The sequence below is a fragment of the Bos javanicus genome, chromosome X (genome assembly GCF_032452875.1).
Source record: "Bos javanicus breed banteng chromosome X, ARS-OSU_banteng_1.0, whole genome shotgun sequence".
In the NCBI taxonomy this organism is placed as follows: Eukaryota; Metazoa; Chordata; class Mammalia; order Artiodactyla; family Bovidae; genus Bos; species Bos javanicus.
Genome location: NC_083897.1, coordinates 47,318,958 through 47,345,086, shown reverse-complemented (window position 1 = coordinate 47,345,086; position 26,129 = coordinate 47,318,958). Strand labels below are relative to the sequence as shown.

The following is a 26,129-nucleotide window of genomic DNA, read 5'->3' as shown; positions in this document are numbered from 1 at the left end:
ATTTATTAAATTGATTTATTTATTAAAGAAGGTACCCCTTTCTTTTAATGCCCCCTTTCCTTAATTCTCTCATCTAAAATTTTCAGGGTTAGTCAATTCTACATTTTAACAACCCTCTGGTGATGGTTAATTTTATGTGTCAGCTTGGCTGGGCCATGGTATCCACATATTCAGACTAATGAGGGTGTTTTTGGATGAGATAAATATTTAAGTCAGTGGATTTTTGAGTAAATCAGAGTGCCCTTTGTAACGCAGGTGGGCCTCATCCAAACAACTGAAGTTCTGAATAGATCAAAAAACTGATCACCCCTGAACAAGAGGGAATTCTACCAGCAGATTGCCTTTGGACTTGAACTACAACATGGGTTCTTCCCTGGCTCTCCAGGGTGCCATCCTACTCTGCAGATTTTGGACATACCAGCTTCTATAATCACATGAGCCAATTCCTTAAAATAAATCTGTCTGTACATATCCACAACCTATAGAATAGAATACACTTCTTACTGGTAACTTCTGTAATGGCACTACCACTGCATTAATTCAGGCCATCATCATCTATTGTCAAGACTGTGATAACCTCTTAACCTCTGTTGTCTCATGCTGTTCCCTTTTCAGTCCATTCTCTATGCTTTTGTCAAAATGATCTTTCTAAGAAACCTATGAAAGCACATTAACTTTCTATTTAGAAACATTCATAGATTTACCACAGCTCTCACTGTAAGACACTTAGCATAACTAAGAGAATGCACAATCTGTCCCCTACCTCTTCCAGCCTCTTCTCTCAGTACTCCTCCATGCCCGTAAGGGAGCTAATATTCAGTGCTATTCTACTTGTTAAGTGAGAACTTCCTACAAATACCCACTGCCATGCTGTGCCCTAGTCCTTTCCCTAATTGAGTGATCGTCAGTCAGGATCTGTTCTTCTGATCCTAACTATGAAACTTGCTTGCTAAATTATGTTGATACTATCTTATTTTTACCTTGGCAGTTTACTTTCTTCTTTTTATTATTTTTAAAATGTCCTGGTGGCTCAGACATTAAAGAATCTGCTTGCAATGCAGGAGACATAGTTTTGATCCCTGGATTTTGAAGATCCCTTGGAGAAGGGAATGGCTACCCAGTCTAGTATTCTTTTCTGGAGAATCCCATGGACAGAGAAGCCTGGCAGGCTACAGTCCATGGGGTGGCAAAGAGTTGGACACCACTGACCAACTAACACTGACCAACTAACACTTTCCCATTTCACCTCACAGTGATTTACAATATTGAGTTAGTTACAGTTGTGTGTTAGTACAGTGCAGTGATTCAGTCATACACACACACACAGGCACACACACACAGACACACACATATATATATGGCAAAAGATATATCCCACCCAATCCAAACAGACAGAAAATAACTAGGCTTAGGGAAAGACCTCATCTTTAACACAGATTTTATGGAGTGGTCATGAATCAGCAAAGAAACAGAGAGTGAAAAACACCTCAATCTCCACACCCTGAAATGTGTGTGTCTGTGAGTGTATCTGTGTGTTTGTGTTTGGGAAACCCAAATGTTGCACTGAGATTCTGCCTCACTCAAAATTAGGGATGTTGGCATATCTGTGCAGGGACTTGCAAGAGCTGTCATGCTCCATTTTCCTCTGAGTAAATCAGCCATTTATTGAGAACACACACACACACACACACATATATATATATATATATGTATATTCTTTTTCACATTCATTTACATTATGGTATATTACAGGATACTGAATATAGTTCCCTGTGCCATAAGTGGGACCTTGCTGTTTATCCATTCTGTATACTTCTTTTCTTTTAAAATTATGCTTATTTCCTGGGCAAAAAAATAAACTGTAGTCACTTTCTAAAAATTTGTATGTATTTTAAAGGTATGAATAAAATGGTAGCAATATCACTTTTGACGATTTGCCAAATATCACTTTAGAAGATTTATGGCAGAGTAATTGATAATGGGGCTTCCCTGATGGCTCAGATGGTAAAGAATCTGCATGCAATGCAGGAGACCGGGGTTCGATCCATGGGTTTGGAAGACCCCCTGGAGAAGGGAATGGCAACCCACTCCAGTATTCTTGCCTGGAGAATTCCATGAACAGAGGAGCCTGGTTGGATACAGTCTGTGGGATCGCAGAGACAGATGCGACTGAACGACCAACACTTTCACTTTCTATTATAATAAATACTTGTAATTTAAAATGCATAATAATAATAATTAATAATTAACTTTGGCCACAGACTACCTAGGATCAGATCTTGGTTCCACCTCTTACTCTCTATGTCAACTTGGACAACTCCCTTAACTTCTCTGTGCCTCAGTTTCCTCATCTTAAAATGAGATAGTAATATTCTTCTATTAGGGTTTTGTGAGGATTAAATATATTCAAATACATAAAATTCCTAGAACAGTTCCTGATACGCAGTAAGTACTGTATGTTTGCTGTTGTTGCTGTTGTTATTGCTATTATTATTTGACAATGGCATTTATAAGTGCAAAGATGCTATCACCAGAGTATTTAGACTCTAATCCTGCTGATAATACTTGCTATTTGTGTGACCTTGGCAAGTTCCTTAATTTTATGAGCTTCAGTTTCCTCATCTATAAAATGAGATAATAATAGCATCTGTCTCATAGAGATGTTATGAAGATTAATGTACTTAAAATATGTGAAAGCCTTAGAACAGTGCTTGACACATGGTAAACATTATACAGTGCTTGCAATTCTGAATATCATATATTTAGAAACAGGTGGTCCATTTTAATCATATTATCTTGCATCCTGTTCAGATTTTGTTTTCAAATTCTCTAACCCTCAGTGGCAAAGGCTATGCTTTTTCATTATTCAGTTGCAGGTACCTGATGTTGACCACTTTCTTTCCTTACCCTCTCTTCTTTAATCAACCTACCTGACTTCAGGCTCTACTACAAAGCCACAGTTATCAAGACAGTATGGTACTGGCACAAAGACAGAAATATTGATCAATGGAATAAAATAGAAAGCCCAGAGATAAATCCACACACCTATGGACACCTTATCTTTGACAAAGGAGGCAAGAATATACAATGGATTAAAGACAATCTCTTTAACAAGTGGTGCTGGGAAATCTGGTCAACCACTTGTAAAAGAATGAAACTAGACCACTTTCTAACACCATACACAAAAATAAACTCAAAATGGATTAAAGATCTCAACGTAAGACCAGAAACTATAAAACTCCTAGAGGAGAACATAGGCAAAACACTCTCTGACATACATCACAGCAGGATCCTCTATGACCCACCTCCCAGAATATTGGAAATAAAAGCAAAAATAAACAAATGGGACCTAATTAACCTTAAAAGCTTCTGCACATCAAAGGAAACTATTAGCAAGGTGAAAAGACAGCCTTCAGAATGGGAGAAAATAATAGCAAATGAAGCAACTGACAAACAACTAATCTCAAAAATATACAAGCAACTCCTACAGCTCAACTCCAGAAAAATAAATGACCCAATCAAAAAATGGGCCAAAGAACTAAATAGACATTTCTCCAAAGAAGACATACAGATGGCTAACTAACACATGAAAAGATGGTCAACATCACTCATTATCAGAGAAATGCAAATCAAAACCACTATGAGGTACCATTTCACACCAGTCAGAATGGCTGCGATCCAAAAGTCTACAAATAATAAATGCTGGAGAGGGTGTGGAGAAAAGGGAACCCTCTTACACTGTTGGTGGGAATGCATAGTACAGCCACTATGGATAACAGTGTGGAGATTCCTTAAAAAACTGGAAATAGAACTGCCTTATGATCCAGCAATCCCACTGCTGGGCATACACACTGAGGAAACCAGAAGGGAAAGAGACACGTGTACCCCAGTGTTCATCGCAGCACTGTTTATAATAGCCAGGACATGGAAGCAACCTAGATGTCCATCAGCAGATGAATGGATAAGAAAGCCATGGTACATATACACAATGGAGTATTACTCAGCCATTAAAAAGAATACATTTGAATCAGTTCTAATGAGGTGGATGAAACTGGAGCCTATTATACAGAGTGAAGTAAGCCAGAAGGAAAAACATCAATACAGTATACTAACACATATATATGGAATTTAGAAAGATGGTAACAATAACCCTGTGTACGAGACAGCAAAAGAGACACTGATGTATAGAACAGTCTTATGGACTCTGTGGGAGAGGGAGAGGGTGGGAAGATTTGGGAGAATGACATTGAAACATGTAAAATATCATGTAAGAAACAAGTTACCAGTCCAGGTTTGATGCACGATACTGGATGCTTGGGGCTAGTGCACTGGGACGACCCAGAGGGATGGTATGGGGAGGGAGGAGGGAGGAGGGTTCAGGATGGGGAACACATGTATACCTGTGGCGGATTCATTTTGATATTTGGCAAAACTAATACAATTATGTAATGTTTAAAAATAAAATAAAATCAAGTTTAAATATGAATTAAATGTAATAAAAATCCTAAAAAAAAAAAAGAAAACAAAACCAAAGCAAAAAAATTCTCCTTTTATATGCAGTCATTCTTGCTAACCAAGAAAACAACTTACTTCATACTATGTGGATATACCAGTATTTTGTTCGTAGGCTCACAGCTGGACAAGGTGCTTTCTCCCGATTTTTTTTCAGCTTTTAATAGTGCCATCAATATCCATTAAGACGTGAAACGTTCAAGATCCCAAGGGAGGGTGTTTGTCGTTACTGTACTATCAATAGTCATGTGCCAATAAAATAAAATTAAAACCATAAGGCTCATGTCCCCAGACCAGTATTTCTCTTTTCATCTCACTCATTCAGAACATATATAATTTGATTAAAGATATGAAAAGAAAAAGAGTGTTGCAACAACATATTACCTTGCATTGGCTATCAAAAATCCTGTGTTCAGTGTAGGATGATAAGAAATAAAGACAATAATGAGAGATATTTGATAAAGGTAACTAATAATATGGTAAATTTTCTACCCGAACCATAATTATTCAGTTTATAATTAAAAATTAATTAAGTGCAATTATTTTACACTTCATATGTCTTTTTTTTTTTAATGGAAGCGCTTCATACCTTTGTTTATATCAATGAGTTGTTTCTTTTTCTTCTGGCGTTCCAACTTTTCTTGTTCAGCTTTCTCTTTTGCAAGCTTTGCCCTCCTAGTCTTCTCTTCCAGTTCTTTTCTCTTGTTGTTTTCTTTCACTGCTTCCTGTACATATAAACAAAGTTAAAAATTCTTACACTGCTTACATATTAGAGGAGTTGTGTAATTTAAAAATTCTATATACACATGTGTAGATGTTCAGAGATGCAATAGTATTATAGCAGCTTTTAGGTATGTGCATGTACTTTTGAGAGGATGAAATAAGCCTAAGATATTTCTTCTTGAAAAAAAAAAGTATACTCAGGTTTTAATTGCTATTATATTTAACTTATATGCAGAGTACCTCATGAGAAATGCTGGGCTGGAAGAAGCACAAGCTGGAATCACAACTGCCAGGAGAAATATCAATAACCTCAGATATGCAGATGACACCACCCTATGGCAGAAAGTGAAGAGGAACTAAAAAGCCTCTTGATGAAAGTGAAAGAGGAGAGTGAAAAAGTTGGCTTAAAGCTCAACATTCAGAAAATGAAGATCATGGCATCTGGTCCCATCACTTCATGGGAAATGGGGAAACAGTGGATACAGTGTCAGACTTTATCTTTTTGGGCTCCAAAATCACTGCAGATGGTGACTGCAGCCATGAAATTAAAAGACGCTTACTCCTGGGAAGGAAAGTTATGACCAACCTAGATATTGAAAAGCAGAGACATTACTTTGCCAACAAAGGTCCCTCTAGTCAAGGCTATGGTTTTTACGGTGGTCATGTATGGATGCGAGAGTTGGACTGTGAAGAAAGCTGAGTGCTGAAGAATTGATGCTTTTGAACTGTGGTGTTGGAGAAGACTCTTGAGAGTCCCTTGGACTGCAAGGAGATCCAACCAGTCCATTCTGAAGGAGATCAGCCCTGGGATTTCTTTGGAAGGAATGATGCTAAAGCTGAAACTCCAGTACTTTGGACACCTCATGCGAAGAGTTGACTCATTGGAAAAGACTCTGATGCTGGGAGGGGTTGAGGGCAGGAGGAGAAGGGGATGACAGAGGATGAGATGGCTGGATGGCATCACCGACTTCACGGACGTGAGTCTGAGTGAACTCCAGGAGATGGTGATGGACAGGGAGGCCTGGCATGCTGCGATTCATGGGGTTGCAAAGTCGGACATGACTGAGCGACTGAACTGAACAGAACTGAACTGGGGTGCTAGAAAATTAGAAACATGAATATTTACAGATTTACCAATAAACATTCTGTCTCTGTTGTTGAAATATGAAATAGTTTTGATGCATAAGAAAAAGTTTAATAGGGAAATATGGTTAGCCTGTATTCTACCACTTTTTTTATGCTTTCCCCTTCCCTGAAAAATGTTTTTTTAAAACCAACTGATAAGATTTTTGTAAGGAAAAATGAGATACATTTATAAAGTACTTAGAACACTTCATCTATGACAGTGATGGTGGTGGGTGTGCTGGTGGTCATCATTACATCTAATGGTGCAGGACATGAAACAATCAGCCATATTGTCACAGGAAAGACAAACCTGCAAGTTTAATAGCATTTACATGTCAAGATCTTTAGCAATGCTGAAATGTACTTCCAGCTATTGTCTGTTTTATTTTGCATAATGTGTGGAACTTAAGGTAATCAGTACATTTCAGCAGACAGTATGGGATAAAGTTAGAGTAAACAGTTCAGCTGGACTAATAGTACTTTAGAGAAGAGTCATTTTAGAGAAATCACTAATACAGAGACACATCAACTGCAAATTCCTTCCATCAAATTGTTCTGCTTTTCTTTTTCCTATTCTACTTCATTAGACCTATTTTATAGCATGTACCAACTATTTCACAAAAACTGTTTTGTTCCAAAAACCCCAAAGAAGAAGACTCAATGACAAGAATACATCTATAAGGCTTGGCCTGGAGGTACCTATATTAAAATATTTTCTCTAATATTAAAAGATATAATAGTTTTCATCTATTTAGTTTTTAAAACCTTTATTTGTATTTATTTATTTGACTGTGCCACATTTTAGTTGCAGCATGAGGGATCTCCAATCTTCATTGAGGCATGAGGGATCTTTTTTATTAGTTGAGGCATGTTGGAATCATCAGTTGGAGCATGTGGGACCTTAGTTCCCCAACCAGGGGTCAAACCCAGGCCTGCAATGGGAGTATGGAATCTTAGCCACTGGACTGCCAGGGAAGTCCCTATAATAGTTTTCAAAAGCCTTTAAAAAGCACTTTCAAAGATATTCTTCTGATTTGCAAGAATTATTGGTACCTCTCCCTTCTACTATGGCTATCACACTAGCACATCCAGAATTATGCTAAGAGCACAAAATACTCTGGCTCCTGTAGACAAACTCAAAGACTTACCACTTAAACTTGAATAACAGAATCATAATTTTGGAGCAGCATTTCTCAGCTTCAGCACTGCTGTCATTTGGGGCAAGACAATTCTTGGTTGTAGGCTTCCCAGGTGGCTCAGTGGTAAAGAATCCACCTACTAAGCAGGAGACGTAGGTTTGATCCCTGGATTGGGAAGGTCCCCTGGAGAAGTAAATGGCAACCCACTCCAGTATTCTTGCTGGGAAATCCCATGGACAGAGGAGCCAATGGGCTACAGTTCATGGGGTCACAAAGAATTGCACACAACTTAGCAACAACAATAAATTCTTTGTTGGAGGAGTGCCGTGTGTCTTGTAAGATATTTAGCAGCACTCTTGACCTCCACTGACTAGATGCCGGTAGCACCTTTCTGGTTGTGACAGCCAAAAATGTCTCCAGAGACTGGCAGATGTTATCCAGGTTGAGAAGCACTAACCTAGGGGGTTTTATAAAAATTAATTTATTCACCAAAAATTGAAAATTGCCTCTTCCGCTGAAAGCATCTTCTTTTTGCAGATATGGAAACTAAGTTCTGAATGAGTTTAACTACTTGTCTAAGGTCACACATTTATGTAATTGCAAAGTTGGGAAAAGAACCCATGTCTCTTCTCAGTGTTTAATGTTTGTTTGATTCTTTGAGGAAGAAAAGATAATGTTTATCCACATTGGTGGATGTACATTTTGGTGTATGACACCAAAAGCACAACGAACCAAAGAAAGAAACAGATAAATAAAAGTTTATCAAAACTAAAAACTTTTATCTATCAAAGAACATTGTTAAGGGAATTCCCTGGCAGTCCAGTGGTTAGAAATTGGCACTCTCACTGCCAGGGCCTGGGTTCAATCCTTGGTTTGGGTACTAAGGTCCTGCAAGCTGTGTGGTGCAGCCAAAAGGGAAGGGGGGAAAAAAGAACACTATCAAGATAGCAAAGAGATAACCCACAGAATGGGAGAAAATATTTGTAAGTTGTGTATCTGATAGGAATATATAAAAACTTTTACTACTCAACCATAAAGAGACAAATAACCCAAATAAAAATGGGCAAAGGATTTAAATGGACATTTTTGCAAAGAAGATAGAGAGCCAATAAGTATATGAAAAGACATTCGACATCATTAGTCACTAGGGAATTGCAAATCAAAATCACAGTGAGGTACCACTTTATGGATACTAAGATGGCTATAATAAAAAAACAACAAAACAGATAATAACAAGTGAGGAATTGGAAAAATTCGAATGCCTTGCATTGCTGGTGTGAAAGTAAAATAGTGAGTCATCTTGGAAAGCTGTCTGAGTTCTTCAAAATGCTAAACATAGAGTTACAATAGGAACCAACAATTTCACTTCTGGATATATATCCAGGAGAAAAGAAAACACGTGTTCATACAAAAACTTGTGCAAGATTTTTCATTAGAAGGATTATTTCCAATAGCCAATAAGTGGAGACAACCCAAACGTCTATCAACTGATAAATGGATAAACAAAATATGGTACATACTGTTTATGGAATATTGTTCGACCATAAAAAGAATAAAGTACTGATACATGATGCAACATGAATGAATCTTAAAATATTATGCTAAGTGAAAGAAGTCAAACACAAAAGGCCACATATGGTATGATTCCATTCATATGTAGTGTCCAGAATAGACAAATCCATGGAGAGAGAAAGCAGACTATTGGTTGACAGGAGGAGGAGCAGGGAATGGAGAATGACTGTTAATGAGTATGGGGCTTCTTTTTGGTCATGATGAAAATTTTCTGGAATTATGTAGTGGTGATGGTTGCAGAATCTTGTGAATATATTAAAAACCACTGATTTGGTACTTCAAAAGGGTGAATTTTATGATATGTAAATTATATCTCAATAAAAATTAATAAAATAAAAAATAAGTATTTGAAAAATGCAGGATTGAAATAAAATTGGAACTCAGAAAAAAGGCAACATACATTCAGGCTCTGATACTAACAAGTTGCATGATCTTTGGTAAGTAACATAAGAGGAGGTGAGTAGCAGAAGAGGGAAGGGAGGTTAATGCTTGTGTATATTTTATTACCAGTCAGATTTCTGATCTGGTGAACCATCAACCAACATCTGGATGGACGCTTCCATTATCACTCTACTGGACTATTTAGCTGTTGAGTGCTGTCATTTATTATGAAGATAGAAAAAACTGGTAACTTGCAGTTGTATTTCTTCCTTGTCCTGATAATAACAGATATTTTTTTAATGGAAAATTATTATATGTCAGGTATTTAAAGTAAAGAACTTCAGATATTTATAGAAAACCTACAAAACAATTAGTATTTGTTCTCATTTTACAGATGGTAAAACTTAGGTTCAGGTAGGTTAAATGAGATGTCCAAGGCTCTGCTGCTACTGCTGCTAAGTCACTTTAGTCGTGTCTGACTCTGTGCGACCCCATGGACGGCAGCCCACCAGGCTCCCCTGTCCCTGGGATTCTCCAGGCAAGAACACTGGAGTGGGTTGCCATTTCCTTTTCCAGTGCATGAAAGTGAAAAGTGAAAGTGAAGTCACTCAGTTTTGTCCAACTCTTCGCGACCCCATGGACTGCAGCCCACCAGGCTTCTCCATCCATGGGGCTCTGCAGGTACTTAAATACCAGAACCATATATGTTCACTCACATTACCAAGATGCCTTCCAAGTAAAGTTGTCAGATAAAAAACAGGACACTCAGCTAAATTTGAATGTCAGATAGTATTTCATTCTCTTTTGTAACTGAGTAATAATGTAAATTTTTTTTTTTTAGTTTAAGTATATCCCATTCAATACTTAGCATATACTTATATTAAAAAATTTCATGCAATAGTTGGGACATCTTGATACTAAAACTCATGCATTATCCACACAATATTTGGGATATACTCATGCTAAGAAAATCAGGTAATATGTGGGACATGTTGATAACAAAAGATTTTAGCATAGTTTATCTGAAATTCAACTTTAACTGGGCATCCAGTATTTTTATGTGAAAAATTTGGCAACCTTATTCGCAAGACTGCTGATATTTTTATAAGTATTCTTTTGTAGACTAAGATTACATAATGAAGATAGTAGAATAATTATAAAAATACAAAAAAGCCCAAATCTAAACTATACTTTGAGAAAAGAAATGATATAGATCATTGATAGGCATTATGTGGTTCATGAACTTGACTCATATTATTTATATAGCATTCTTCACATTTTGTTCCTTTTCTTAAAAATAAAACTAAAAAAAGTTTATATAAAAATCTAAACTAATACAATTTATAAGAAAATCAGTCAATAAAATCACCAAATCACTAGTAGAAAAATTCATCATACAGGAAAGGGTTAAATTTCTATATGAAAGGGAGACTTGGAACTGGCACTTCTAAAACACCATGAATGTAAGTCTATAAACAATGAAACAGACCAAGTAATAGGTCCATCAGTTGACATCTTAAATGTTTCAGGAATAAATTTAACTATGAAACAATCACACAATTTGAAATGGTATAATGGTGTAACCTTAAAGAGACCGAAACAAAGAGGAAAATCATTTCTGTGGCTTGGCAATAATAGAAATGAATGCAGACATCTACAAAGGCATGTGTTTTTCAAGCAACACAGACTGTGGAGTAAGATTCAGTTCTGATATCACCAATTCTGTCTTCATGAAGAAGCATCATGCTGAAAAGAAGATCCCATTCTTCTTGGTGGTTTTACTCTTTGGCTCCAGCTTTAGGAAATTAGAGATGGGAAACACATGCCTATTCAATTATCCCTACATAGGAAATAAATTTACAATGAGAAAGGGAAATCTTAACTATGGTTTCATACCAACAATCTTAAATTTTACTAGAGAGAAAGATAAGAAATTTCAAAACTTTGGTTAACTCTCCAAAAAATATGAAGACTGATGAGAGAACTCTTTTGAGGGATGGGATGTATTTTTTTTTTTTCATTCTAATTCTTATAAAACAAAATCCAAGTAATTAAAAGAATAAAAGGAACAGGAGCAAATTTGAGATTGGAATTTTTAAAAAATCTTTAAATAGTTGACTGTGATTAACAACACTTTATATCTGTTGAGCCTCACTAAACATTTTAAATGCTAACTTGTCTACTTCAACAAGATTCTCGAGTAGGCATCAATCATTATTTCTTAGGGTTGGGAATGCCAACTGATTAGATTGTCAATGTGAAGAACTGTGTTCTGTTAAGAGGATGCTAACTGAGAAAGTGTTTTGGTACTAACCTCACCAAGATAAGAAAAGCTTACAGAAAAAAAAAAAAGTCTCAGTTTTACTGGCATATCTATTTTTCAAGAGTCAGGAAAAAGCACAGGAGTAAAATGCAACAAAAAATGTCTCCAAGATTGACTGTAAAATTTTTGTATTCACCAACCTCATTTTAAATCTCTCACTAATTTAAAGTCTCTATTGCCTCACTGAAAGATAAGAATAAATTACAAATCTTATTTCCTTTGTTGGGGATAATGAACAAATGAGACTTACGGACTAAAAATGTCATATGTTAAAAAACAACAACAACAAATTCCAAACCTCATGTAAATGATAAGATCTCTCATATATTCCAATTAAACTTTAAGAAATGGATGAAACTGGTTTAGAAATTTCCAAGGGGCTCAGATGCCAGCCTCTTTCATGTTAGGTCTACACAAACCGAGCATCTTCCAATCTCATGATATTTAAAAATGAAAACCACTGCCCACCAAAACCTATTCCTTACTTCCATTGCATTCAAGGGCTTTTTATCCCAGTGCTGACTTCAGAGGCACTCTGCAAGCACTGTGATCTCATTGAAAGTCAAAGTATACTTGAGGGATGGAGAAGTAGAGCAATTAGCAAGAAAAATGGATCTTGGAGTCACCTTAACCTGTTTTCATATCCAAGTTCCCATCACTTATCCTAAGAGCTGTGTGACCGTGAACAAGTTAGTTACTTCATTTCCCTGAGCTTTAGTTTACACATCTGTAGAACGGAGATGCTAAGTCACTTCAGTCGTGTCCAACTCTTTGCGGCCCAGAGGAACTGCCAGGTTCCTCTGTCCATGGGATTCTCCAGGCATGAATACTGGAGTGCATTGCCATGCCCTCCTGCAGGGGATCTTCCTGACCCAGGGATTCGAACCTGCGTCTCTTACATCTTTTTGCATTGGCAGGTGGGTTCTTTACCACTAGCACCAGTTAGTACTACACTCAAATTACGTAGTTGTTCAAGAGATTAAGGGAAATAATGTTTATATAAAACTGAAGACGATGCCTGGTACAGAGAAATACTCACTACGTGATGGCAGTCATTATTATATGTGAAAGCAACATCTGAAAGTAAACGGTAAGTGCACATGACCTCATGTGTTTTCAATAGCTTAATTTGCACAATCACCTCTCTCTTTTTTGGAAGACACGAGGATGTGATCCATGACTAGAAATGTGGCATCTTGTTACCATCTACCCTCATAAGCATACTGAACATGATTTTCAACTGTACCATATCACTGGCATTGAAGGTAACATTTATTTATTTATTTTGGTCCTACTGCACAGCATGCAGGATCTTAGTTCCCCCACCAGGAATCAAACCCGTGTTCCCAGAAATACAAGCACAGTCTTAACAACTAGACCACCAGGGAAGTCCTTTAAAGGTAATTTTAAAAATCCATATATGTGTGCCTGTGTGTATCACTTGGCACTCATGGAAAAAAAAAATAGAATTTTTTTTTCTCTTTTGAGTTTTGAATTATCCTGGGTATCTGTGAGAATATCCTTGGCAAGATTGTGATTCATTTTCAGTTTTGGAAGCTGTATTAGAAGAGAGTCACACAACCTTAAAAGAATGGATTGAAAATGTCCTGGTGAAAATATTGGCAACGCTGCTGCCAGAGGCACACTGAGATCACACCACTGAGTGTTTCTTCATTCATCAGCCATGTTAGAAGGACTCACTAATGACACTGAGTCAAATCATTTGGCGATAATATAAAGAAACCTGGTATACATTATACTGAACATCTTTTTATATACTAAAGGTGAATCAGCGAGAGATAATCGTCTGATGAAAACTCAATGAAATAGGTGAATTCTCTCCACATCTTTTATCTTGAACTGTCCTAGCATCTGATCCTTTTCAGCTTTAATTCAAACTGTGCTGTTGGAGATTTGTTTTCTTTTACCTTCTTTCTGTCTTATACTACCATTTCAGAATTTGAAATTGTTTCTTTTAATCTCTTTTAAAATAACACAGAACACTTAAAATTCAAATCAAAGAACTGTTGACCTGGATACTGTAAATTTCTGTTTCTTAGACAAGTATGATGATTCTAAATCTCCATTTTATAATGCATCTTGTTGATAAGATTTCTCAAATTTCCTGACCCAGGAATTTTATGCCCAGAGTAAAAATGATGGCAAAGAGGCCTATTATATTTTGTTCCTCTCAAGTCAAGACCCATAATCTAAACATTCTGAGTAGAGCAGCATACCCTTGTGAACACAGGATGGCCTTTAGGAGCTAAGAAATCTGGCTTAAATCCTAGCTGTCTAGCGACCATCATGCTTTATCTCTTTGGCCCACTTACTTAACTGTGCTAAGCCTGCTTTGCTGAAATACGAAATACCTGTACTTCACAGTGTTGGTCTGTGAGTTTTTGAGATATTGCATCTGAAGCCATTAAGCACAGTGCTTGGCACATTAAAGAAGTATGCGATAAATGGGGTGGTTATTATTATTATTATATAATTCCACAGTTGGGCAATACCAGTTCAGGATCTGTACTCCATTTCAAAACCCTAGCCCAGAGGCGTGCGAACATATGCACATATGCACTGGGGAGAGGGAGGCTTCTTTTTGATATGGAAATCTTGCAACATCCAGTAAAACTATGAAGAAACACAACATACACTCTTTCTCAGACCCCAAAACTTTATACAGATGACAGGACTTGCCTTCTCAATTCATGAGTAAAAAGATACACATAGAATAAACAATAATTCTGGGGGAAATTCTTGTGTTAAGATACTGTACTTAACAGATCTAAGAAACAAAAACATCACAGAATATTTTGCTATGTAGACTAATAATGAAATTCACATATCATCTTACTTAGAGTTCAACACACCTATGAGACTGTGGCAAAAACAGAGAGATGAAGTTTCCTGGGGAAAGGCAGTAGATTTTTTTTTTTTTTCCTGTCATTGTTTTTTTAACATCTGGAGTTAGTTCTGTCATCTCCCTGAGAAAATAAAGCACATACTCCAAGGCCATTTGACCTGGAAATAAGAAGTTTTCTTTCTTTTGTATTTATCTCAGAATGTTGTATTCATTTGTCCTGCTTAAAGGAGAATTAGTGTACACTCAGTCTTCTACCCCAGGCTTTGCGAAATTCTCCTCAAGTGACCAATAGGAGGTTTCTAGTTGGTGGCTCAGTGGTAAAGAATCTGCATGCCATGCAGGAGACACAAGAGACATGAGTTCAATCCCTGGGTGGGGAAGATCCCATGGAGAAGGAAATGTCTACCCACTCCAGTATTCTTGCCTGGAAAATCCCATGCACAGAGGAGCCTGGTGGGCTAAGAGTCGGACACGATTTAGCGACTAAACAATAAGAATAATAAAGTCTTGCTGGAAAATCATCTACTGGAGGATTTCAAAGAGAAGATATGATGATATAATCCTTTTGCTTGTTGGTGGGGTTCTCATTTAATTTCAGGCATAACTGGAGGCAAGATAGGTAGAGATGGAAAGGTTGTCCAGACCAGTGAACTAGGGTTATAGAAGCAATGTCCTTTCCCTGTCCCAGAGATGTGCTGAGCATGACAATGCAAAGGAAAGGCAATTCTATGTATGATGCCTCATATCATCTTCCAAAATAATTTTCTTTAACAAAATTCTCCTTCCTTTCCAATGCTCAGTTTCGTATAGATAGACACCTAACACACTCTGCTTGAACTGTTCTGGCTGCTAGACATTTCTGCAATTTGCTGCACTTGCCTGTAACCAAGGATAAGAGTTGCTGGGAAACACAGATTCCAATATATGTTACCACTACCAATGTGGAACTTGGGCTGAGGTCCCTATTTGTTAGGATAAGTGGGTGAAAATCCTATAGAATACAAAAGGTCATAGTAAATCTGGACTCATCTACTCTTCCAGATCTTTCTCACTCCCATTTGAATATGATGATATCAGGTTATACAATGTGAGAGATGAGCTTTTCAGCCTCTGAACAAAGAATTGAACCACCAGATGATTAGCAAAAAAACCCCTATATAAGATAGTACAATGATTTGGGCACAATTTAAGGCTTTCCATTAAAGAAAAGAAGGAATCTTACTCTTTAATTAACATCAAACAACTTTAGATATTCCTTTTCTCTAGTTTCACTGTGTTTAGAGGGCATATTGGATTGAAGGAGTCATGACAAATGCTCAGGGCAAAGAATTTTCAGCTGCAGCAACCACACTGAGAGTCAGTACCTCTGAAGACTCTGTCAGCACTGTAATACTGCTAAACATTTTTTTTTCCTTCCCAGATATTTCCACTTATTACAGTACAAATGACCTATAAAATTCCTCTTATGCAAGATCTCATGAATACTTCATCAACCAATCAACTATGATTGTAACTGAGAAGTCTTTCTTTCTCACTGGGGTAATTGAAACCTTGATTAGCTTGCTCGAGTACTTAGGTGTCTCTGTAATAGACATGGAACAAATGTATTGATACTGTAGTTAGATAGAGATTCAAGTCTTGCTTATTAACCTTTGCAAATAAGGTATGAATCAAAGAGGTGCAGGCTAAATAACCAAATAAAATAAAATAGATATTTTCTACCCTCTTAGATTCTGGAGAGATGCTATGTTCCTTCCTATAGACTGGATTGTTCTTTCTCCACCTCCTTACTAGCTTAGACTGCCCTCTCCCACACTTAATTTTTACCTTTCCCTAAAGTTGTGTCTTTCTGCCTCCTTCCTTCCTCCTCCTTCCTCTTGGTCTCTTTGTCAGAGAAGCCATCTACTCCTACTCAGAGCTGAAGAAAAACCAGCCCTTCCAACAGTCTACATGATCTGGTCCTCTCCTACTTGTCCTGGGTCATTCAGTTCTATCCTCACTGCTCAATTTCCCTCAGAGACTTTACACTCGTATTCTTTCTGCTCTCACACAGAGCTACCAAAAGGGCTTCCCCGGTGGCTCAGCTGGTAAAGAACCCGCCTGCCAATGCAGGAGATGCAAGAGACCCAGGTTCGATCCCTGGGTCACGAAGATCCCCTGGAGAAGGGAATGGCAAACTGCTTCAGTATTCTTGCCTGGGAAATCCCATGGACAGAGGAACCTGGTGGGCTACGTCCATGGGGTTGCAAAGTTTAAATGTCTCCTAATCAGAATTGATGCTTTTGAACTGTGGTGTTGGAGAAGACTCTTGAGAGTCCCTTGGACTGCAAGGAGATCCAACCAGTCCATTCTGAAGGAGATCAGCCCTGGGATTTCTTTGGAAGAAATGATGCTAAAGCTGAAACTCCAGTACTTTGGCCACCTCATGCGAAGAGTTGACTCACTGGAAAAGACTCTGATGCTGGGAGGGATTGGGGGCAAGAGGAGAAGGGGACGACAGAGGATGAGATTGCTGGACGGCATCACTGACTCGATGGACGTGAGTCTGAGTGAACTCTGAGAGTTGGTGATGGACAGGGAGGCCTGGCGTGCTGCAATTCATGGGGTCGCAAAGAGTCGGACATGACTGAGCGACTGATCTGATCTGATCTGAATCAGTGAGGATTTCCCTTACCACCTTACATAAAATAATCCACTAATGAACTTCCTAGCTCCATCCTCCTTACTGTAGTCTCCTAACATAAAAGGTCAAATCTAGTTAAACTTTCGATATGCTTCACATTTTCTAAGAACTGGAAGCTGGAGTTTGTCAATTTACATAATAATACTTTTCTGCCTGGGATTTCTCAAAACATGAAATTCCCCAAAACATCTCTACACGCAATTCCCTACACTTCTCATATTTCTTTATTGTGGAAAATCTGAGTGGCTGGGAACATCACCCACCTTCAAATGGTTGGCTTCTCTCCAGATCATCCAAAGGTTATGGTTCACTGACTTCTGTATTTATTTTCTTTAAAATGCCAGTGTGTAGTGTTTCCAAGGCCTGAAACCATGACATTTGTCACATGGAAATAGCACCACATGCTGCAGTGAAAATTCACTTGTGTAGAGATTAGTGTTTACACAGAACCTCCAAGGTTACAAGAAAAAAAATCTGTTTTAATTTTGGAAAGGAGATCTTTGTTTTCACTGCATGATCCACACACATTTGTAACACATAGCTTTGCCAGTGATCTTTTGGTTTCAGACTAAACTGTCTCAGGTTCGGGTGGAAAGTTTAGATGAAAACTTTCTTGAGTTTATTTGTATAACTAACTCCCTTTTGGCAGAGGGGAGACTCATAGAAGAATCTGATCTGTTGTAGGAGAGGAAGACAGTTAAGTGAATTCCAGTACATGCTCACTAAAGGAGCCCTCTCTTGTATTCAGCACAACCAGCTTCCTGTTCAGCCTCCTTTAGAAACAAATAAAAAATTAATGCATCTTTCACACGCTGTACATATCAGGAGATTTGACAGACAAACAGATCTTTGCACACCAGTGTGGTCGTGAAGAGAATCTCAAAGGTAAATTATTCAAAAGGGAAGAAGGAAAAAAAGAAGACTGTTATGTGCAAATCTCCTTGGATATTAAACTTGCAGTTGGTTACAAAGTGGTCATGCTTTGTAATGAAGGCTGGCTATAATCTCCAAGGCCTTCTTTTAAAATTTGCCTTACAACTGCAAAAACCATGGGATCTGAAGTTGGAGGAAAAACTGCCTCTCTCGTCACAGTCCATTAGAATGCTGAACTCTGATTAGTTAGAAGTCAATCTACAATCTGGAGCATGGTGGAGGTTTCCAAATGCTGCAGGTTTCTGCAGACATATTCTTCTTCATAGCTATTGGAATATCCCTTTTTCCATCTGAGAAAGAAAAACAATTGAATTTGACATGCCTCTATGGACCTCGACTCGATTAAACTCTATGAAGTGTTTTGAGTGCCTATAGGAAGTTAATCTATAATTTTTAAAAAATTCTATTTTGAACCAAAGGAACAAAATGAAATTCTAAAGTGACTGATAAATGGGAAAATATCTTGAGGAGGGTTGGGTGGGGGGAAATGGCAAAACAAGTGGTATGTTTCAGCTCTGTGAGCTGAGTTTACTGCCTTATTAGTCACCATCTTAGAAGAGAAGAAGCAGCACAATCAATAAGGTTTTTGATGAGACCAATTTGGGTGGGGTGAAAAGCACCTCGGAGACTTGGATAAGAGTATTAAATATGTTGACAAGGAGAAATATACACTCAGAACAGGAAAGACCCCAAAAAATGCTCGCTGCAGTCTTCTGCCTGTGAGTAGGGTTCCATGACCTCCCACAGGAATCAATGCTGATAGTCACTTTGAAAAGGAAATACTTTCCTATGTCTAACTAAAAGCTATCAGTTTCTCAAGCCCATAGCTTGTCTATCATCAGCTGAAAATAGAAACCTGGTCAATATCTTCCTTAAAAGTCTTTACATGTATAAACACGTAAAACAGTATAATGTGTTTCCTTAAACACATTATAATGTTATAACAGTATAACATGTCCCTAGGAACCACTTTGGTGCCCAATGAGTCCCACAAAAGTAAAGCTGATTCTCAAATGCAGTGTGGAGTGAATTTCCGAGTTCGTAGGGTAAATGTTAGGAGGAAGGATGGGGTCAGAGAGGCCCTTAAGAAAATTAGTCCAGACTCCAAATTAAGTCGTTCAATAACATTTTCTAAAATAACAACTCTCAGAGAGTTTTTTCTATGGATTTACTAATGTTTAGGTTTTGCCCTGGGTTTTCTCTACTTGTTGGACATTATTTTTTAAATCCTAGGTTTCTTTGTTCTCATATGTATGCCCCGCACTCCCCAAAATAAACAAAGCTAGGAAAATATACCCTAAAAGATGGGTTAACCAGTATCTACGGTAAGGATATTCCCGGTTGTCCATCCTCTAATTCTCTCAACTTATTGTAGCATTTGTTTTGTAACATTATAAGGTGCAACTGTAAACTTACAAGATTGGTTCCAATATATCTATTGAAACCATGAATCCTATCCTTCAAATGGCCACCTTGGGAAGCCATAAACTTATTTTGGTGAGGGCTATTACACTGTGATTGAAACTCCTCTTTCAGAATTGACCTCTGAATCAAATAAAATCAGTCTTATTAATTCAGATTCACAATATTTTTGACCAGAGACTTTGTTACCCTGTTCAATCATACTTCTTATTAATAAAACTTGGCTCAATATCACTTTAGGCTGTTTTTAAAAATCAAATCCATCCTCAAATTGCAAAGATTTAGTACCCCTGAAAAGATCTAAAGCACGTGCTACATAACCCTTAGGAAAAACCTAAAACAGGCATTTCCAAAATATTTTGGGAAATGTTATTATCTTTTGATTAAGATAACAATGGGAGTAAAAGTCCTTAAACTCTACACACTTCTAATTTGAGTTTAAGAAATAGTCCCTCCTCATATACCACTGATTCATGATAAATAATCACATGTGAAGAATCAAAAATCCTCCTAGTGAATGTGTACATGTTCCTGTATCTATGCTATTTGCTCAATGCCCTTAATTATTTTGCATTTGACTAGTTCCTCAGTGAACCTACTTCCGAGGGAAGACACACATCAAAAATATTCATATATATATATATATATAATTTGCATATACATATTAAATTTATATATGTAAATAAATTCTAATAAAGTGTTAAAAAATCCTCAGGACATATTGCCACTGACAATTTTTCTGTCCTTTGGGTGATGTGAAAGACAGGGAAAGGAAGAAAAGGCCCAGGAAGTAGAAAGGTAAGACAAAAGGAGCCATATTTGCGTCCAGTGACTTATATTTTCTCTGAGAAGCAGGAAACATTCCTTGAGTAACTACCATGTAGGAGAATCAGCAAATGTATTATACGCAAGGTTCTTGTCCTCCTGCAGAGGTGACTGCAGACATGAAATTAAAAGATGCTTTCTCCTTGGAAGAAAAGCTATGGCCAACATAGACAGCATATTAGAAAGCAGAGGCAATATTTTGACAACAAAGGTCCATCTAGTCAAAGCTATGGTTTTTCCAGTGGTCATGTATGGATATGAGAGTTGGACTATAAAGAAAGCTTAGTGCTGAAGAACTGATGCTTTTGAACTGTGGTGTTGAGAAGACTCTTGAGAGTCCCTTGGACTGCAAGGAGATCCAACCAGTCAATCCTAAAGGAAATCAGTCCTGAATATTCATTGGAAGGACTGATGCTGAAGCTGAAACTTCAGTACTTTGGCCACCTGATGGGGAGAACTGACTCTTTGGAAAAGACTCTGATGCTGAGAAAGATTGAAGGCAGGGTGAGTGACTGAACTGAACTGAACTTGTGCTCCTGACACTTAGGGGTCATCTAAAGAAAGACTCAGAGAAGGCAATGGCAACCCACTCCAGTACTCTTGCCTGGAAACTCCCATGGACGGAGGAGCCTGGTAGGCTGCAGTCCATGGGGTCGAGAAAAGTCAGACACGACTGAGCGAGTTCACTTTCACCTTTCACTTTCATGCATTGGAGAAGGAAATAGCAAAACCCACTTCATCGTTCTTGCCTGGAGAATCCCAAGGACAGAGGAGCCTGGTAGGCTGCCATCTATGGGGTCACACAGAGTCGACACGACTGAAGCAACTTAGCAGCAAAGAAAGAATAGAGTGTTAGAATTCTTTAAGTCAATCTCTTAGATTGTCCATAGAAATAGCATTCTAGAGTCTAGAGAGTAGATTCTACTTTTTAAAAAATCATTGTGAATAAAAGTCACATGTTCAGTTCAATCACTCAGTCCTGTCTGACTCTCTGTGACCCCACGGACTGCAGTACACCAGGCTTCCTTGTCCATCACCAGGGGAGGGAACCAAATTCTTTGTGAATAAAAATGTACTCTCTTGGACTAACAAGGCACAGACTCTTTCACAGAAGTAAATGAATATGGCTTTGCTCAATTTACTTTTCACAAAGCCATCTTGATTGCCAGTCAGAATTCTGTGCTCTTCTAAGTAAAAAGTGATTGATGAGTTGCTGTCCTACCTTCCAAGATATTAACAGTCCTTCCAGAAATTATGGGGAAGCACCTTTCCCTTTATTGATGTCTGAACAATCAGGATAATTTTTGTATGTAGAGAAACATACATATATATAACACTAAACAAAGAGTGGGAGCCAAGCAACACAAATAAAAAAGGAAAGCTGATAAGGCACAGAAAAGAATGGCAAGACAGCCCTTAGAGGTCATGATGGCCCTGCAGTGAATTTAACACTTCCATGCCCTTGGGTAAAACTGGAGACCCCAAGGACTGCTTCCGTAACCATCACGTCAAGATATGCTCATCTTTCCCACATATGATGTTGTGCTGTGCTTAGTTGCTTAGTCATGTCCAACTCTTTACGATCCCGTGGACTGTAGCCCACCAGGCTCCTCTGTCCATGGGATGCTCCAGGCAAGAATACTGGAGTGGGTGGCCATGCCCTTCATCAGGGGATCTTCCCAACCCAGAGACTGAACCCAGGTCTTCTGCATTGCAGGTGAATTCTTTACTGTCTGAGCCACCAGGGAAACTTTATATGATGTTCTAGTTATAGTTCTAGTTCAGTCACTCAGTCGTGTCTGACTCTTTGCAACCTCATGAATCACAGCACGCCAGGCCTCCCTGTCCATCACCAACTCTCGGAGTTCACTCAGACTCACATCCATCGAGTCAGTGATGCCATCCAGCCATCTCATCCTCTGTCGTCCCCTTCTCCTCCTGCCCTCAATCCCTCCCAGCATCAGAGTCTTTTCCAATGAGTCAACTCTTCGCATGAGGTAGCCAAAGTACTGGAGTTTCAGCTTTAGCATCATTCCTTCCAAAGAAATCCCAGGGCTGATCTCCTTCAGTATGGACTGGTTGGATCTCCTTGCAGTCCAAGGGACTCTCAAGAGTCTTCTCCAACACCACAGTTCAAAAGCATCAATTCTTTGGTGCTCAGCCTTCTTCACAGTCCAACTCTCACATCCAAACATGACCACAGGACAAACCATAGCCTTGACTACACGGACCTTTGTTGGCAAAGTAATGTCAGTATATGTTAAGTATTAACATGCATTCAGTTATCCAAATATTTCCTTTCTGCATGTTGCTTCAGTCCTGGCTTAGTTGAACAGCTTCTGAAAGGACAGGTGCTATGTTGGTTTGTCAGCTTCAGGTATGGTATATTCAGATAAGCATTCAAGTATAATCTGAATAGAGCATCTAATACAAAGGCAGCATATAGTAAGTATTCTTAATTAATGAAGACAGTGATGATTAATTTGGTGTAAATACTAGTTTAGCACATGTAATAACAATATTCTGACTTGGGTTTATCTCTTTTGACAGTTTGGCCTTTTTTAAATTGTTGTGCTTAATTTACAGGGCAAGGGCAGATTTACCATGAAGCTAAATGAAGCAAGAGCATCAGGACACCTCACTTACATGGAGGAGGGGGAGGGGCACTGGCAACATGTTCATCTGCCCATGTGTTTTTGCAAAGGTTGCAAAAGAAAAATATCTTTACATATTTTCCCCTAAACGGATCTTCCCAATTAATGTAAACTCAGACCTCACGAATCTGGATCCTCTGTTTAAGGGATATATAAAAGGATGTATAGAAATCTGAGGTAAACTGTGCTGAAGAGTAAGGGAGGGACTTCCATGGTGGTCCAGTGGCTAAGACTCTGCACTCCCAATGCAGGGGGCCTGGGTTCAGTCCCTGGTTGGTGAACTAGATCCCACATGGTGCAACTAAAGAGCCCATGTATCCCACCTGAGACCCGGTGCAGCCAAATAACATAAAATATTTTTTTTTTAAATAAAGGAAATGCCAAACCATGAACAAAAGATGGATAACTAAGCTCAGAAAAGATGGGATTAAAGGATATAATTCTATCCATAGACATGAAGTAGATATTTGTTTAAAGGACAAAGCTTATCTGATATCTTCCAAATTTCCAGAAGCAAAATAACAGGGCCAGTGATTGAACTCTAAGAAGAGAAGCTCTGTTTGAAAATTATAAAGAATTTTACAGTAAGAACGGCAAAGTAGTGGAACCAAGTCATGTTATGAACCTGCTTTCTCTAAAAACCTACTTGAAAGAATAGCCAGGTAGCTGCTAAAAGGGTCTGGAAAAAATGCCAGGAGCCTCCTCGGCTATGAGATAAACCCACAGGGAATCCCTCAGTTTCTGTATGTTAGACGCTCAGTCGTGTCTGACTCTTTGCAACCCCATGGTCTGTCCATGTAATTCTCCAGGCAAGAATACTGGAGTGGGTTGCCATTCCCTTCTCCAGGGGATCTTCCCAACCCATGGGTTGAATCTATGTCTCCTGTATGGCAGGCAGATTCTTTACCATTTGAGCTACCCTCAGTTTCTATCCTAGGATATTTTGGCTTTAGAAGTATGTATGTCTGAGTCCTTAGTTCATAGAACAGGAAAAATAACATGAATATCTTGCTATTCAACCCCTTAAATCTGGGGTTGCTATAGCCAGAAAGAGTTGATTTGTGAAAATACCTGAAAACAATGTTAGAATGTGGATCACTTCACAATTGGGTTTGAATAGGACAGAGGATAGATCAGGGTATTCTGCTTTAAGATCCTCTTTTCAAAACTATAAATAATAAAGACATTGTTATATGGTGATGATTGTGTTCTGGAAAGCAAGCCATTCCATCTGTATATGAGCACTGCAGCTACATTTCACAATGTAGAACCCATCTCACTTGGGATTATATCCTTGATCATGACCTGCTGCTGTTGCTGCTGCTAAGTCACTTCAGTCGTGTCCGACTCTGTGCGACCCCATAGACGGCAGCCCACCAGGCTCCCCCATCCCTGGGATTCTCCAGGCAAGAACACTGGAGTGGGTTGCCATTTCTTTCTCCAATGCATGAAACTGAAAAGTGAAAGTGAAGTCGCTCAGTAAGCGTCCGACTCTTTGTGACCCCATGGACTGCAGCCTACCAGGCCCCTCCGTCCACGGGATTTTCCAGGCAAGAGTACTGGAGTGGGTTGCCATTGCCTTCTCTGTGATCATGACCTAGATTTGGCCAAATATTATTGCTTCCTTACTGATGGGAATATCCTTGTCTTACTATGCTAATGTTCTACTGCCCTTTCCTTTACCTTCGTCCTCCCTGGATACTATACCATTATTTATAGAGAAGTTTTCTGGTTTCATCATGAATCTTCTGCTTAAGTTGCCTTATTTATTGGTATAGAGGGATTCTGCCATTAGGCTTGACATGTTGGACAAATAATTTACTAAGGGATTTAGGGGATTTACAGACACACCCGATTTTATTTCTTGTATAAAACTTTACAATAATAAATGTGTTTTAGATTTGACTTCTTTGAATGTAAACTTCTGTATAATGCCTCCCTGGCTACTACAATGAAATCTCAATGTTACTTTCTGCATACTGTAAGTATTAATGCTTCAGGACTATAAAGGTAAAATACAACACTATGATATATTTAACAAATATAATATGACTAAATTTTATCCCATAAAACTTATGGCTATTTTTCTTCTTTTAAAATGCAGCAACTCCCGCAAATAAAAGAAGCTGAAATTTTTATTCCCTTCAAAGGGTTTTTGAAGATAACAAGACTTAGAGAAGGTAGAAAGATCAGGTATTTGAAGAATAGTCCTTCTGTAATGATTTTTACCATAAACAGAAAAACCTCCTAGAGACATAAGCAGGGGACTAGCTTGTCGTGGATAAACAATGAAGATTTAAGGGGTCAGAGTCAGTCATAAGGGAATAGTAAATCACAAAGTAATGCTGACAAATGAGAAGCTGGAATGAGAAGTTGTACAAATGAAACAGAGTACACATGAGGTACTTCCAGTGCACTTGGATAGCCCACTCAAGAGCTGTATGTTCGTGGAAAATACAAGTCACTTTGGGATTTCACAATGACAAATGATGGGGTTAATGTAGACAAATTTAAGTAATTTAGTCAAATATTTGCTGAATCAATGTTGACAAAGGGTCAAAGGAATCATTAAAGTAATGAGAGGTTTTGGAAAAACTGGCCGAGGGAGGCAGGGGAGGAGACAGACAACAGCTAGAGGGCTTTGAAGCATTTAATACAGAAGATCATTTATTATTAGATGTCTAGCACAGGAGGAGCACAATTACTAGTTACAAATGTGGTTACCAATCAAGAAATATCTGCCGGCGACTATGTGTCATGTGCTCTGCGGTGTGACAAAAATTCACAGACGGGTGAGACATATATATTCCAGAGGAATTCACAGCGTAAAGGAGAAGGTAGGTCTGCACGCCATCAATTATAATGAGTGCAGTGTGACAAAAATCACATGAGCCATGTGATGCAAGCATATGAACTAGGGAGTGATGAAATCTCCCTGGAGTTGAGGGGGGAGAGAATAGGAAAGATGTAA

The 26,129-nt window shown here is 38.3% G+C and overlaps 1 protein-coding gene across 3 annotated transcripts in view; it reads right to left on the bottom strand.

The window, feature by feature from the left end:
- Positions 1-26,129, bottom strand: part of DIAPH2 (diaphanous related formin 2) — a 941,635-nt gene that overhangs the window by 209,366 nt on the left and 706,140 nt on the right. For all 3 annotated transcript variants that reach the window (XM_061409121.1, XM_061409122.1, XM_061409123.1), the window contains one exon: positions 5,102-5,237. In XM_061409121.1, the coding sequence (XP_061265105.1) occupies positions 5,102-5,237 (136 nt within the window). The remainder of the gene's footprint in view (positions 1-5,101; positions 5,238-26,129) is intronic.